This window comes from Nelumbo lutea, chromosome 7, assembly GCF_056320005.1.
Source record: "Nelumbo lutea isolate HS-2025 chromosome 7, American lotus-T2T, whole genome shotgun sequence".
NCBI lineage: Eukaryota > Viridiplantae > Streptophyta > Magnoliopsida > Proteales > Nelumbonaceae > Nelumbo > Nelumbo lutea.
In genome coordinates this window covers 60,646,164-60,662,127 of record NC_142690.1, presented here as the reverse complement: position 1 = coordinate 60,662,127, position 15,964 = coordinate 60,646,164, and the positions used below count along the sequence as shown (strand labels likewise).

The 15,964-nt window shown below is 38.1% G+C and overlaps 2 protein-coding genes across 9 annotated transcripts in view; one reads left to right on the top strand and one right to left on the bottom strand.

The window, feature by feature from the left end:
- Positions 1-403: 403 nt before the first annotated feature.
- LOC148846636 (peptidyl-prolyl cis-trans isomerase FKBP13, chloroplastic-like) lies at positions 404-4,653 on the top strand. 2 transcript variants are annotated; one of them, XM_088954228.1, is made up of 5 exons: positions 404-935; positions 1,284-1,376; positions 3,960-4,020; positions 4,132-4,200; positions 4,349-4,653. In XM_088954228.1, exons 1-5 carry the CDS (start codon positions 585-587, stop codon positions 4,411-4,413), a joined length of 639 nt encoding a protein of 212 aa, XP_088810354.1. In that variant the 5' UTR covers positions 404-584; the 3' UTR covers positions 4,414-4,653. The 2 variants fall into 2 exon arrangements, with proteins under 2 accessions (XP_088810354.1, XP_088810353.1); XM_088954227.1 differs by having other exon boundaries at positions 444-935; positions 4,087-4,200.
- A 2,283-nt stretch (positions 4,654-6,936) lies between these two features.
- PNG1 (peptide-N-glycanase 1) overlaps positions 6,937-15,964 on the bottom strand; it is a 71,349-nt gene continuing 62,321 nt past the window's right edge. For 2 of the 7 annotated variants that reach the window (XM_088954793.1, XM_088954796.1), the window contains exons 16-18: positions 8,020-8,154; positions 7,849-7,928; positions 6,937-7,623 (exon numbers count right to left, since the gene is read on the bottom strand). In XM_088954793.1, coding sequence (XP_088810919.1) covers positions 7,541-7,623; positions 7,849-7,928; positions 8,020-8,154 — 298 coding nt within the window. In that variant the 3' untranslated portion in view covers positions 6,937-7,540. Of the gene's footprint in view, positions 7,624-7,654; positions 7,929-8,019; positions 8,155-15,964 lie in introns of those variants that run through there. The other 5 variants (XM_088954798.1, XM_088954794.1, XM_088954800.1 and 2 more) reach the window with 5 other exon arrangements.

The window sequence follows — 15,964 nt, the reverse complement described above, 5'->3', positions numbered from 1 at the left end:
AGAAACTTTAACTGCCCTGCCCATAAGGTTTCCGACCTAGCTAAAACTCACTCCCAGTCGTTTTTTGTCTTAAATGATTATTTTGCTAGGATCCCCAGGGTAGAAGACTTTGTATCTCTTCCTTTCTAATATAATTATTTTATTTTCCAAAAAAATCTAAACTTTTCATATAAATAAATAAAGTTAGTTTCCTTTCAAAAAAAGAAAAAAGAAAAAAGCTTTTATGCTTGAGTCATTTAAATTAGTGGGGAGCCTAGGTAATGGGGAAGGGGTCCACCCTATACGTGTAGTATGTGATATCAACCATTGGATGAATGTAATCATCCACTAATGGATATTTTGATTTTTGAACGGGGCGATCTTTTCTGACATGTCATATCCTAGCCTGACTTAGTGGCATCATGGACCTCACATTATTAACGACTCTCTCTCTCTCTCTCTCCACTCCATGACTCCAGAACCAAGGCCCCGTCAGGATTTGTTGCCTTTCCTTTCCTGCTTCTCCCGCTCTATTTATATAGTTATATCTAACAAAGTAACAATATATTGAGGCCTATCTCAAAGGAAATTTTTGGTTGGAGGAGATGAGCGCGTCAGCGTTTGCACCCTGGTCTTGCTGTCTCAAGAAGCTAGGCACACCCAGAAGAAGAAGAGACCTCGACACGACAGAACCAACAATAGTAACAATCTCAACCCATCGCCGCCATGGTAGACCCCCTCGCCCTCTGCAACAGAAAGAAAGCTCCAGGTTGTCAAGAAGACTAGTGATCGAACTCGGCTTCTGCTTGGGACTAGTCGATGCTTTTATTCAGCAACCACGAGAAGGGTTCGCAGCAGAATCACAGTGCGAACTCACACTTGCTCCTTCGGGCCTCGCCTATTGCGATAGAGTAGTTGGGACTGGTCCAGAAGCCACCAAAGGCCAGCTCATCAAGGTAACTCTGTTTCTAATTATTTCATGTTTCTCCTAACCAGAATAACATTCCCGCTCTCACTGCAAAATTTTCTTGCCCAGTTTGCCATTTGTTTGATGTAATGTCGTCCAGATAGTTAAAATTAATGATTACCAGACGGGCATTATTCCACCTTCCAACAGAATTGCAATGTTGTATGCAGACAAATGAAAACTCCGATTTCTTTGAAGATGAATGCTTTGTTATTATCATTTACTATTTAGATTCATATTAAATCATCATATCATGTAGTTTGGTTCTGGAATGTGATTAAAACTATGCACTTTTGTTGGCTTCATGATTTCTAAATTCGACCGATGCTGTATATAGGCACATTACGTAGGAAAATTGGAAAATGGGAAGGTTTTTGATAGCAGCTATAACCGTGGGAAGCCGCTTACTTTTCGAGTAGGTGTTGGTGAGGTATACCTCTCTCTCTCTCTCTCAAAGAATCAAACCATTGCTTTAAAAGCGCGTGAGGTTTCGTGATTATAAAATCCTTCTGTTGTTTAATTTTACATTAACTGCTTCTACAATGTATACGGAAGACAGTACCTGAAACAGAATGTTTCACTTGGTTTGGTGGCGCAGAGGTGGGTGGGTGGTGGTAGACTAAATCTAAATGAATTCACTAGATGAAGTGATGAACACCTAGCATACAACATGAAGGTGATTCGGTTATATAATAATTGCTTAAGAATCAATTCATTATTTATTAGAGATAAATAATTGCTTTTTTTTTTTCAAATGCGATGTTCTTAATCTTTTATGCTAAGAGATAATTCCTATCTTAGTATGGCTTTAATCAACCATTTGAATGGCTCCTACAAGAGCTAGTAACTAGTAATTAATGCAAAAATAAAAGATAATAAGTTGAGCATATATAAATGAAAATTTCTTTTTGAAAAAAAGCACTTGTTATGAACAATTATTCTTAATAGAAAGATCATCAAATGAAATTAAGAACATGATAAGAAAAATACTAAATCAATCAATATCATATGATAAATTCTAATAAATACAAGCATCAAACATCTTTGATGGAGAATTATGAATAGAACCAAAAGCTTTGATTCATGGTCTTAATATTTCAAATGGAGACTGGTAGCGTATGAGAAATGGGGATGTGCCATGTTCTTATTCTTATAGAACAAGAACATGAGTTTGTACAATCCATCACAATTTGGGGGGGGGGGGGGGGGGTAGCATAGGTGGGGATTTGGGACAATACATTTAGAAAACCAATAAAAATTTCTGAGGGGGAGTGGACCATAAACTTCGCTAGAAAAAATGGCCTTGTGATATAATGGTAACTTACTAGTCTTTTGTTTTTTTATTATTCTACTAATTTATTTGTAGGCCTGCCTATTTGCATTATGTAGAGAGATTAGTAAATCTCCTAGTTTTATTGAGCCTCTTAAATGTTAAACCTTCTAATGGTGATCTATATTTTGGGGAAGATTGGAAGGAGCAGGTCATATATTTCTGTCTCTCAACTAAGATAGTGATAGTAAGATCATAGGTGGGGTTGATTCTATAGTTTCCCTAAGATTTTCAAGGATTGACTATAGCATATCTAAGTTCTTTTCTTTTCTTTTTTCTTTTTGGTGAAAGTAGTGTATTTATTATTTAATTCTACACTTGATCTTAGCTAAAAGGCTGAGAAAGGTTTATGTAGTATATTTAATTCAAACTCAGCTTATATGCCTTATTCTTAAAAAAAAAAAAAACATGCTATTCTATCCTTCTTTTTGTTTAACGATGCTATATCTATCCTTGCTCACAACAACAAAGTCATAAATTTATTTTGAGTTTTCTAAGAAAGAGTTAATGTAGGACTGCAGGCCAACAGGAAGACCCATATTTTTCAAATCTTTTTTTTTTTATTTTGGGAGATGGAGGAGAAGATGGATCCCTTGCCTTGGGGGAAGAGTTTTGCATTTCTGTTTTCTTCATGATTTATTTGCAGCCTTCTATTACAATTAAAATTGAAGGTTCCTTTATAATTTCCATTAAAAACCAATTGGTTGATTTTGCTACTCTTCAAAAAGAAAAAGGTCAATTTAAATTGAGGCAATCTTGCAGCTTAAACTTTATTTGTTTATACTTTCTTTGTACACCGAAAAAAGAAAAACCTTTGTTTTTTACATGGATGATCAGAATAATTATAATTTCTTTATATATGAAACTAGAGTCCTTTTATAGAGGTTTCTTCATCTTTTTGTGTTCATCTTAGAAAAATTTGACTTTCCTGATGGTTCAAAACCTCACGCATCCAGAGGCCTCGAGACCTCACCTCATGTTTTCTCTTTAAACATTAACCTGAATCAATAGTCTTAATGGATACTAATGGATAATCCCCTTCCTTATCCCTTATGCTATATATCTTGTCATTTAGATAGTGAAAGCTAATATTATTAATCTACTTACACCTTGAATTTAAACAAGCTTATGACAAGGTTTCTGTCCTTGTACACGGGGTTGATGGGAGTTGTTTTAGTAATTAAACACTTTTGCATAAACATGTAAAAAGTGAATGACACGAGTAGATTTTACCATCTCTATTTATTTATTTTAGGAAGAACCACTTCCCTACTTAAATTGTATGTAAACACACACGCACAGAAAATCATGAAGTCATGAAGCTGTAGTTTAATTGAATCATTGCAGGCAGCAAGAACCATGGATTCCTTGGTCTCTCTTTTATCAATATATATATATATATATATATAGAACTCCTGAAACTCAAGCATATTGTTGATATATGTGCACAGAATTTGACATCATATATATAGAACTCCTGATACTCAAGCATATTGTTGATATATATGCACAGAATTTGACATCATATTTCAGATAGAAGTATGCAAGAAGTTTTTATTTATTTGTTTTATGTAATTTGGAGACTAGTAGCAACGCTCTTGCTGTTTTTATATTTGATCAAGCTCTCTCCTGTCTGAGAACCAGTTGTTTGTATCTTTTGCACCAAAAAAAAAATGTTTACAGGTCATCAAGGGGTGGGACCAAGGCATTCTAGGTGGTGATGGAATTCCTCCCATGTTTGCAGGTTTGATAATTTGAGATAGTTGAGAAGGCATTACCTTTCCGGTGTAATACTGTAATATTATCTCAGGTACCACGAATTCTCAACTTTCGTCCATGTCCACTAATATTCCAGGAGGGAAACGTACGTTAAAACTTCCTCCAGAACTTGGATATGGCATGAGAGGAGCAGGGTGCAAAGGAGGTGAGCTTTCTCTTTAGTTTCAGAACTGTTATGATTACCAGTGTCTACGTGTAGGTACATCTATTGATTTTTGAGATATGTTAAATGTATGAAGGGCAGTGTAAAGAAGTTTTGGTATGTCTCTAACATGATGTCTTTCATGGTACAGGTTCCTGCATCATTCCTCCGGACTCAATTCTTTTGTTTGATGTGGAATTCATTGGCAAGGCATGAAAGGAGATTATCTGGATCCAGGATTCTTGGATTGACCTAGTTATTCCAAAACAGCCCCCTTCCCTGTGTTTGTGTAACAAAAGTATAGAACTTTACATACAAGTTGATAGCTTGTATTGCTACAACGTTATATTAAGGAAAAAGGCGTAAAAATAAGACCGGAAATTAAGTGGAAAGCAATGGAAAAACAGCCTCTACAATGCTACTCAATTAGCAGTTAGCACAAGTTATATTTGAAAACCTGGTCCAATGCCTGAATTTACTCTCAGCAATCGATCAATGCAAAAAACAAGGGAATAGGGGACACAGGACCTTGTGGGCACATGGGCAAAATGTAGCAATTAAAGGAAAAGTTATGCAGGATCTGAAGAAGTGAAAAGAAAATTTAATTTTTGACCAGTTAGATCGATGAACTCAGCCAACAAAGAGAGGCTACTTGGATTCTATGTATGGATTCTAACAATTACTGAGGAGAGATATGGCTCATTCCCCAAACTTCATTAGTGTATGTATTCTATGTAATGGTTTATTTCAGAAGCTAATCTCAAATGTTTTATCATTCAAAATATCCTGCACAAAGAGAAACTACTTGGATGTGCTTGCTGGAAAAATGGTCTTTAATTTCCTATTTGCACTTGATTTATAATGGAGGCACAGGGGAAGGCATGAGTATTTTTCATTCATTCAAGAAAAAAAAATCAATTAAAATAGGGAAAACTCTAAAACTATAGAGGAAATGACCATATTTTTAGATGTTTAGTTCAAGACTATTAGAAAGTTTGTAATGTAAAACAAAACCTCAAATTTGTGTAAAAAATCCTAATTGTTTAAATAAATAAGAAATGTGCAAAGAAGTCTCTCACCCTTGTGATCACCCGTACAAAAACATTTGATGTATCAAATAGGAGATCTTGACAAAAGGCATCTTAAGGCGTCAGCCATGTCTGTTGCAGCTTTCCTGAGAGCCTTTTCCTTCGCTGTTGCAGCCAAGGATGGGCCGAGGGCAACAAAGTAAATGTGCTTTTAACTGAGGCCGATGTGTCCAATCCTATGAGCAAGAGATCAACACGTTAGAGGCCTTGGGTGTTATCCTAGGGTGGAGACTTTGACAGTCAAGTTAATCAAGTACGTGAGAGAATTTGGATGAGGTTTGAGGTGAGAGATTAGATGAAGTCACTCGAGAGAAAGAGAGTTCGAATGAACAAGGTGGTTTACCTGGAGAGTGGCACCTCTATTTATACTTGACTTTGCCTTGGGAGTGGTTGGCAACGGACGACCAGAATTGCATCCGGTCAATGCCACGTGGCACCATCCTAGGCCCTACCACATGCACCTACATCATTTGCCCCCACTCTCAAGGCCATAATGGACCAGGTTTGGCGGAGAACTAAGTGGAGACCTCAACTTTGACTGAAGAGAGTGCAATGGTACCGCTAGGAGGTGCTGGATGGCGTGTTAGGCAAGGACCTCAGCTTTGCTGAAGGGATCATCATCTAGGAGCATGGAGGCGTCGGCCTCGGCTCCTAAGGGCTTCCCTTGTTTGTCCAGTGGTCGCTGCTTCGTAGTCGATTGGTCGTGACCGTATGCGAGACAAGCGTCGGGTCGCCCAGGTTGAGTCGCTTCAAACCTGAGGTCAGCGGGCAAACCGGACGATTCACTTAGCATCATTTCGCATTCCCGAGGTTGATGCCATGTGTCATACGTCGGTTCGAGCTATCAGGTCAACTACTCCATGGCTATTGGATCAAGTCGATCTGGATTGTCCATTCTTCTTTAAATAGGGACACCGATTAAGGTGGTGGCTATCATTTGCTTGCTACCACTCAAGCTTCCAAAGACCTTGACCACCTTCTTAGCCAAACCCTTAGCCTACTTCCTTGGCTTCAACTACTAGGTAAAGGACTTTTTCCCTTAACTATGTCGTACTCAGACTCTAGTCCCGAGTGCTCTGAGTTTCCTGACCTCTCAGGTGCTAGCTCGTCTCGTTCCACCTTGTCTAGTAATAGTAGTGAGAGTCATGATAGTGAGTCTGAGGGCTCGCCTCGAAGGTTCGAGGTCCAAGTACTGAGGGAGAGGACTGCTCCTAGAGGCGTCGAGTGTGACCGGAGGGGCGGTGAATCTCACAATGAGAGTACTAGGTCTACGAGGCCGAGGGGCAGTGTAGCTGCCGATGCCTTGACGTCACCCGAAGTGGTGGAGAGCGATGAGGCCGAAGAGTCAAGCCCTGAGGACGTAGCCGAGGCCGAGGCCTGAGGTGTAACACTAATGTGCTTAGATTGCCCTACCCATTCCCAAACTTAAACCCCTTGACCAAACGTTTTCTACTAAAAAAAAATTATTAATGCTTATAGTGTGACTTGAACCCAAATCGATTAATGATAGCAATGAATCTGTTGACACTATTTTAAGCCACTAAGCCATCTCGCATTTTGTGTTATTTAATGAAATAAAATAGATTTTATTAACTTTTGGGTTCATTAAAACAATCAATACATGTATATGATTAACAATTCCAACTAAAAATTAAAAGAAATAATATTTAAAATTAGCATTTTATAACTAAATGAAATAAACTATCAAAATCCAAATTTACATCAAATGATGATTTTAATTCCAAAAAATTTATACAAATAAAATATTAATAATAGAATAATTATCTCAGTACTTAAAATTCATAAATTTGTGCATGATATATAATATAATAGGTTCATATTTATGCATCCCAGGCATCAGGTATCGGATACCCTAAAGTCAAAACCCAAACCCGTCCCAAACCCTATTGGGTTTTTATCTAAAATCCCAAACCCTATAAGGTTTTGATAAACTAGTCCTATTAGGGTCGGGACATGTTGGATACCCGAAAATTCCTGCGAAATTGCCACCCATAGATATGCTATCCGCGCTTTGACTTGGATTGCGAACTTAGCAAAGAGCAAGTGAAATCTCTTGCTAAGTTGTACCATATTCCGAGGGATATAGGCTTAGAATCCCTAATGTAGGTGATAGGCCCTGGTTGCCGGATGAGGGGGAGGTGTGCGTACACGAGCACTACCTCCACTTCGGCCTTAGGTTCCCCACGCCCTCTCTTGTCTCCGAGCTCCTAAACTGTTAACGATATCTCCCTTAGTCAGCTTGCCTTCAATGCCGTTAGGACCATTATTGTTGTGCTGGTGATGGCCTGGCTCCGAGGTGTCCATGTGACAGTATGTACTGAAGAATATCATTATACAATCAGAATACATTTGAGGAATCTGGAATTTTATTTAATAAGCCAATGTTCAACCAGAACTCTACCAATTGAACTTTCATCAACATTTATGACTGATAGAAAACAGTAAGACAGCCACTATGAAATACTGGAAACATTACTTAAAATAATTTTACGTGTACAAGAGAAACACCAACTTTTTTCTGGTACTGAAGAGAAACACTAACTGGTTCTAGCAAAGAGGTCAATGCTGCCAATTTGCAATCGTGTTGTTTGTTGAGCATTACGAACTGCCAGAAACCTGAACCTGCAAATTCTCATTATGATATAATTCTACGACTACACCATGCCAAGAATATAAAATATTATATGTGGATTGGTTTTGAGTATATATTTACCTAAATGCATTAGAAAGGCGGTGTGTCGATCCAATCTTAAACGTTTTACGTTGGAAGCGCTTTTCAAATATCTGAGACATTTGTTTATCCAAAACATACCAGCTGGAGCCCCCATCGTCGCTTCCCTCAACCACCCTGGGATGAAAAAAATTGAAATTTCAAAATAAGAAAGAACTGGTATAATGAAATGTGAAATAAACCATTGCCCTGGGAAGCTGAGAGATCTCTAGGAAATGTAAATCTAATACAACAGAAATAAATTAATAGAAACCTAAAGAGTTAAGTGTTTTACTATATAAATTAAAAAGAAGGGAAAAGAAAAAGAAGGAAACATGTTAATAGAAACCTAAACATTTTTGGTGGTGGAGATATTGAAAAGGTTCTTTGTGAGATTTAGAGAAATTGCATTTCATCATGAATTTTAAGTGAAAATGTCTAGCTCCATTTATATCTCATTTACATTTTGCTGAAAAAAAGAACGATTTTGTGCCCTTGATCATATTTCAATTGTAACAGCATTCTTGGGCTCTTTGAAGCAGTGTTAAGAGTGCTTAAGATCTGGTACTGGCAGTAAGAACAAAGGTTGTAAATTTTATAAAAGAACGTGCAAGGAGGCCTGTGGGATTGGATACTTCCTTTCACTCATCTTGGACCTCTCATTAGGGGAAACTATATTTGCTATTTGAGTAGTAGGATTACTTCAACCATAAGTGCTTGTCAAGCCTTCTGATCTCCCCTATGTCATTGTTGCAGGATTCTAGGCTTCCAGAAATAGTAGCAAATCAGATGGAGGACTAATTATGACTATACATGTGAAGGTCATAGTTTTCAAGGCGCCAAGGTGAGGCTAGGCGACAGGGGGGGCGCCTTGTCGCCTAGTTGCCTAGGCAATGGATTTTTTTAAGTAAAAACATGTATCCTAAGGTAGTTCTCTAGGTTCCATAATCATATTTCCTTAATAAATATCCATAATTTTCACAAGTATAAACTTCATGTTGAAGTATAGAAAATCAACATATTCCAACATATTCATGAAAATAAAAAGAAGAAATAAAATTAAATTAAAAAAATATAGGGGCTGAACCCCTATTTCTGTTATAGGAAAAGAAGAAAAGAAGAGGTGGAAGAGGAAAAAGAAGAAAATGTGTTGACTGGACAACATTTTATGTTCTTACTTATTGTTCAGGTTTCGAAGTCTTTGAGGGTTCAATACAGCATTTAGCAATGTTTGTGTTGATTAAACCCTAACAAATAAGAAAATAATAAAAAGAAATTAGTATATAAACACACAAAATGAATATTTTAGTTTAAAAATGTCTTTTATAATTATAACCTCAAAAAATTAAGAATATAAAGGTTTTTTAAAACACGCTATAGAAAACTTATTGGCGATTAGGCGACGCGAGCCTCCAAGGGCGCCTTACCACCTAGGTGTTGCCTTGACAACTATGGTGAAGGTAGGGAATTGAAATGGAAGTTCAATCTAGTCAAATAGAAAGGAGGGGGTTATAGGGTTGTAGAATGTGCATCTATTGAACAGAGTTTTGTTGGGGCAGTTCCTTTGGCAGTTTGGGAATGATGAGCTAGTCTGTGTATGGGATGTGTAATTTCAGGTGGGAGTCAAAACATTGCATCACATCCTCTATAAACTCTAGCAAAACCTAGAACGAACTCAATGAGGAAACGTCCAACTCTGGTTTTCTCCATTTAGATCAATTCAATATTGATTCTAGTAATGCCCATCCATAAGCCTAATCTTGTAGGCCATGCCCATTCTACATCAAAGAACCACTATAAGTGAAAGGGAATTTATTTATTTATTTATTGGTTAGGGATCAAGAATCCACAAAAAAGTCTATGCAGTTTTGCTAATACATCAAACTGTATTTGCGGATTTAATAAGGAGCAATGTTTTGTTACAGAATTGTGCCTAGAGATAATAACAAGATGAACTATTTACTAGCAAAATGGAGTATAATCTATAAAGGAAGTTCAACATGGTGTTCTAAAAGAAAAGTGCAACTAAGGTGAAGAGGATTCCTAGAGCCTGAGGCATGGGCACAAGACAAAGCACGAGTGTGAACAAAGTGAGACATCATCTCTGAGAACAATAAGCAAATCTAAGCCTGAGGCATGGGCACAATATGAAAATCTAAGCATTTAAAGAAATAAAATCTGTTAGCTCAATTAAAATGAAAGTAATAGTTTTGTAGGTTAGTAGAAAAGCTGATAGTTGTTTTTTAATATAAACTTTCTGAAGAAAAGAAGGTGGTGCTGAAAGGTTTCAGCTAGAAAGAAAGAGAAGTAGAAGAGAATGAGAGGTAGCCAAAAAGAATTAGTGCTGGCCACCCCCTTCCTTCGATTTATATACTTTATAAAAAGAGTGTACAGATACAAGAATACCCTTAGTAGGTCGGCTACTAGTAAGTAGTTGAAAAGACATAACTTAACATAAACTGATGGGCCTAAGGCCCAATAACTTCTTAACTAAATAAAGTAAATAAAAATAAAACAAAGCTGGGCCTAATAAATTAACATCAGCCCAATAACTCAACACTCCCCCTCAAGTTGGGAATAAATGTCACACATTCCCAACTTGCATAAATCATGCTCCAGCTTGTTTCTTGCAACACCCTTTGTAACAACATCAGCAAGCTGCAAATCAAATGCAACATATGGAAAACTTCCCCTGAAGTCACCCTTTCTCTTATAAAATGTCTGTCCACTTCAATGTGCTTTGTCCTATCATGCTGAACCGGGTTGAGTGCAATGTTAATTGCTGCTTGACTATCACAGTATAGCATCATAGGTTCTTTTGCCTCAATCCCAATTTCTCCTAACAAGGAACAGATCCAAAGGAGCTCTGAAACTCCATGTGCCATGACTCTATATTCAGCTTCTGCGCTTGACCTTTCCACAACTGTCTGTTTCATACTATTCCATGAAACTAGATTACCTCCAACAAGAGTGCAAACTCCTGATGTAGATCTCCTGTCATCTAGGCATCTTGCCCAATCAGCATCAGTGTAAGCCTCTAGCTTCAACTGTCCATGGTCAACAAACAGTATGCCTCTACCTGGGTGTCCCTTCAAATAAGCAAGTATCCTGTCAACGGCTTCCCAATGCTGAACTCGTGGGGCATGCATGTATTGACTAACCACACTCACTGCATAAGAGATGCCTGGTCTTGTCATACATAAATATAACAACCGCCCCACCAGTCTCTGATATCTCTCAACATCCTTCACCACTTTACCTTCTGAAGCATTTATTCTATGGTTCTAATCAATAGGTGCATTAGTTTCCTTTGTCCCAAGTTTCCCTATCTCTTGTAAAAGATCTAGAACATACTTCCTCTATGATATGAAGATTCCATGCTTTGATCTTGCCACCACAATGCCCAAGAAATACCTCAGCTCCCCAAGATCCTTAATTTCAAACTCTCTGTGTAGATTCTTCTTCAAGCTATCAATCTCTCTCAGATCATTTCCTGTAACTACAATATTATCCACATATACTATCAGAACTAACACCAGGGACCCCCTCCGCTTCACAAAGTATGATTAGATTGAGTCTGAGTATAGCCAAATGCAACCAAGGCTTTTCTAAACCTGTGAGTGATTGTTTCAAACTGTTAGTGTTCGGTCTACCTGTTAGACTAATAACAGTCAAGGAAGGGAGAGAGAAGAGAGGAGAGAAAGAGAGAAAGAAGAAGAGTAGAAGAGAAAAAAAGGAGAAAAGATTCTAGTTCGAATGAGAGAAAAAATTTACTCTCCCATTTGGCCAAATGTATTTTATATTACTAAAATAATGTGAAAAAGTCACATATGCCCCTACTTAAGTTAGGGGCATTAAATCTAACATAAACTTACACATCAGCACCTTAACACAAGCACAAAGACAAAATTACCCCTACATACTCGACACTAACACTCCCCCTCAAGCTGGAGAGTATATATCACAAAATCCCAGCTTGTTACATATGTAGTCCACTCTCCCCCGACTCAACCCTTTAGTAAACAAATCTGCCCATTGGTTCCTTGTGTTGACCTATGCAATGTCTATCACTCCACTCAGCACCTTCTCTCTAACAAAGTGACAGTCAACCTCTGTGTTTGGTTCTCTCATGAAACACCGGATTAGAGGAAATGTGAATTGTAGCCTAATTGTCACAGTAGAGCTTCATTGGAGTATCAACAATGTATCCCATCTCCTGTAGAAGGTTCCTATTTGAAATGGTAGAAAACTGATATGCTTCATTCCATTGCCAATCGGCATATTTATATAGTAAGCTGCTGCAATAAATAGAAAAAAAACTTTCTAAGTCAATCCCTATAATTAAGGGAATCAATCCCTATAATTAAGGGACTAACCCTTTTAATCCCCATATTTAAGGGATTATATTTTTCCACAATCCTAGGAATACATATTCACATAATTCTATTTTTACACAATTACCAAATATAAATGCTAACTACCAAATATACATCTACACCAGTAATCCCATGTTTTCCAACACTCCCCCTCAAGCTAGTGAATAGAGATCCTCCATTCCCAGCTTGGCTATAATTCTTCTAAAGTCTATACTATTGAGCCCTTTAGTAAGTACATCGGCCAGTTGTCCTTTTGTAGATACATAGGGAGTGCAAATCAACTTGTTGTCCAGTTTCTCTTTTATAAAGCGTCGGTCAATTTCGATGTGCTTCATCTTGTCATGTTGAACAAGATTGTGAGCAATATTGATGGCTGACTTGTTGTCACAATATAGTTTCATAGGCTCTTCTCGTGGAATCTTCAGGTCTTCTAAAATTATCTTCAACCAGAGTAATTCACACACTCCTTGTGCCATAGCCCTGAATTCTGCCTCTACACTTGACCAAGCCACTACATTTTGCTTCTTACTCCTCCAAGTTACTAAGTTTCCTCCCAAGAAGGTACAGTAACCAGAAGTGGACCGTCTATCTACTGGAGATCCTACAAAATCGGCATCTGTATATGCTTCAAGAGCCAGTCCCCCATTTCTTCTAAATAAAATTCCTTTCCCCGGATTGGCTTTCAAATAGTGCAGAATTCGATGAACAGCCTGCAGATGAACTTCTTTAGGATTATGCATAAACTGACTTATTACACTTACAGCGTATGCAATATCTAGCCGTGTATGTGCAAGATAAATGAGCTTTCCAACCAGCCTTTGAAACATCTCCTTGTCTACACTTGCATTCTCGCTGGCTTCTCCAAGTTTATGATTGGGATCTATAGGCGTGGAAGCTGGTTTACATGCCATATTTCCTGTTTCTCTCAAAAGATCAACAACGTACTTTTGTTGAGAGATAAAGATGCCTTGTTTAGAATGTGCAACTTCAATTCCGAGAAAATACTTTAGTCTCCCCAAGTCTTTTATCTCAAATTCTCTGGAAAGGCAGTTTTTTAATGCTTCATTCTCCTTTTTATCATTCCCAGTAACAATTATATCGTCCACATAGACTAATAGTGCAGTAACTCCCCCTGAGGCTGTGTTTGATAAACAATGTGTGGTCACCTTGACTTTGCTTGTAACCTGTACTAAGCATCACCTTTGTAAACCTTCCAAACCATGCTCTCTGAGATTGTTTGAGGCCGTATAGTGCTTTCTTCAACCTACAAACTTCGTTCCCCTTAATGCCTTCTCCAAAACCCGGTGGAATGTCCATGTATATCTCCTCTTCTAGATCACCATAGAGAAATGCATTCTTTACATCAAACTGTTGCAAATCCCAATTATAGTTAGCAGCCAAAGACAACAACACCCTTACTGTATTCATTTTAGCTACTGGGGCAAAAGTTTCTTGATAATCTACCCCATAAGTCTGTGTCTATCCCTTGGCTACCAGTCGTGCTTTGTACCTTTCTAACGACCCATCAGATTTATACTTAATTGTGAACACCCATTTACAACCTACAGTCTTCTTGTTTCTTGGTAGATCCACAACTTCCCATGTGTTGTTCTTTTCTAGTGCCTCCATTTCCACTCGCATGGATTTTTTCCACTCCTTATTAGAAAGTGCCTCGGTTAGAGTATTAGGAATTGGAATGGTGTTAAGGCTGGCTAGAAAACTTTTATGGGATTTAGAGAATCTTTGGAACGACACAGATTTGGCTAAAGGGTACAATGGGCATTTGGTACATTCTCTGGTTCCTTTTCTCAGTGCAATAGGTAGGTCATACTCAGACTATGAAGGTGTAGGTTCAGGTTCTGCATATCCCTCAGTTCCAGGATTAGGAGTTGAATCTTGGACTTGCACAAGTTGAGGATCTGGGTTTCTTCTCCTAGAGTAAACCTGCATATATCTCACCTCATCATGCACATCATTGGTGGGGTTAACAGTGTCTGAATTTGGTTCAATAGTCGGGCTGTTTGACTCTTGTTGAGACTCGAGAATGTGGGGCTCAGAGGATTGACTCAGAGGGATGTGATTCTTGACGGTTGGATGACTGTGAGGAGGGTAATACATCTAACGAGAGTATATCTGAGGCCTTACCTTCCATTAATGAGGGCTCCCCCTGAAGATAAGGTTGAGCAAAAAAGGATTGTCCCTCCTCAAATGTTACATCGATGGAGGTGTAGAATTTTCTGGTGGCTGGACTATAACATTTATAACCTTTCTGAGTTGGAGAATATCTCAAGAAGACAATTGATTGCTCGTGGATCCAATTTTCCCTTATTATGGACATGAACAAAGGTAGTGCAGCAAAAAATTCTTGGTGTGAGATTATTTGAGGTTCGAATATCAGGGTAGAATTGAGAAAGGACTTGTATTGGGCTTCGGTTGTCAAGAACTTTAGATGGTAGTCTATTTATGGTGTATGCAGCAGTAAGGACAACTTCCCCCCAATATTGTTTTGGCACCCGATTTTGAAAGAGAAAGGCTCGGGTGGTTTGCAAAAGATGGCCATTTTTCCTCTCAGCTATCCCATTCTGTTGGAGAGTGTTAACACAGGAGGATTCATGCACTATGCCTTCTTTCTGAAAAAATGGGGATAAATTTTGATTAAAATAATCTGTAGCATTATCGGAGCATTATCGGATCAAAACCTTTTAATTCTCACACCAAACTAAGTTTGGACCATGTTATGAAAGTTGGGAAGAATGGTACCCACATCAGATTTAGACTAAAGAAGAAAGATCCATGTGACCCTAGTGCAATCGTCAATAAAAGTGACAAACCATCTAGAACCAGTAATGTTGGGAATTTGAGAAGGGCCCCATATATCCGAATGAATCAAATAAAAAGGAGTTGAAGATCTTTTATTGCTAATTGGGAAAGAAACCCTTTTGTGCTTAGCAAGTTCACAAACATCACAATGAAAGGTTTCAACATCAATCCCTTTAAACAAGGAAGGAAGCATTGTTTTTAAAACAGGAAATGAAGGATGATCGAACTGAAAGTGATGATGCCAAATTAAATCTTTATTGGAGGTAGATAAGGATGACTCGTGTGTGACATGCATAACAGTGTGAGATGGTTTGCTGGTTTCTTCAAAGTAGTAGAGTCCATCCCTTTCCTTAGCAAGTCCAATCTTCTTCCTCGAAACCTGGTCCTGAAATATACAGTAAGAAGGAAAGAACACAACATTGCAGTTCACATCCTGGGTGAGTTTATGTATAGAGATAAGGCTAGTGGATAACTTAGGAACATAAAGCACATTTTTAAGTAATAGGGATGGAGTAATTTGAATATTCCCAATCCCTGCCACTGTGGTGAAAGAACCATCAGCAACAAAAAATTTTCTATTACTAGGACAGAGTGTATAGGCGAGAAAATGTAGTGAGAGGGTGTCATGTGGTCAGTAGCTCCAGAATCAAGAATCCATGGAAAAACACTAGCCGAGACATGTAATCCTAGAGATAAAGACTCACCTGAGAGAGCAAGAGAGGTAGAACCACTTCCTAGTTTCAAGGATTTCA

What these genes read in the sequence shown, in the direction of transcription:
- LOC148846636 (XM_088954227.1), top strand. Translation starts at nt 585, where the DNA reads ATGAGCGCGTCAGCGTTTGCACCCTGGTCTTGCTGTCTCAAGAAGCTA. An exon ending in CCAAAGGCCAGCTCATCAAG is followed by an intron (nt 936 to 1,283) that starts GTAACTCTGTTT and finishes TGCTGTATATAG; the next exon opens with GCACATTACGTAGGAAAATT. An exon ending in AGGAGCAGGGTGCAAAGGAG is followed by an intron (nt 4,201 to 4,348) that starts GTGAGCTTTCTC and finishes TTCATGGTACAG; the next exon opens with GTTCCTGCATCATTCCTCCG.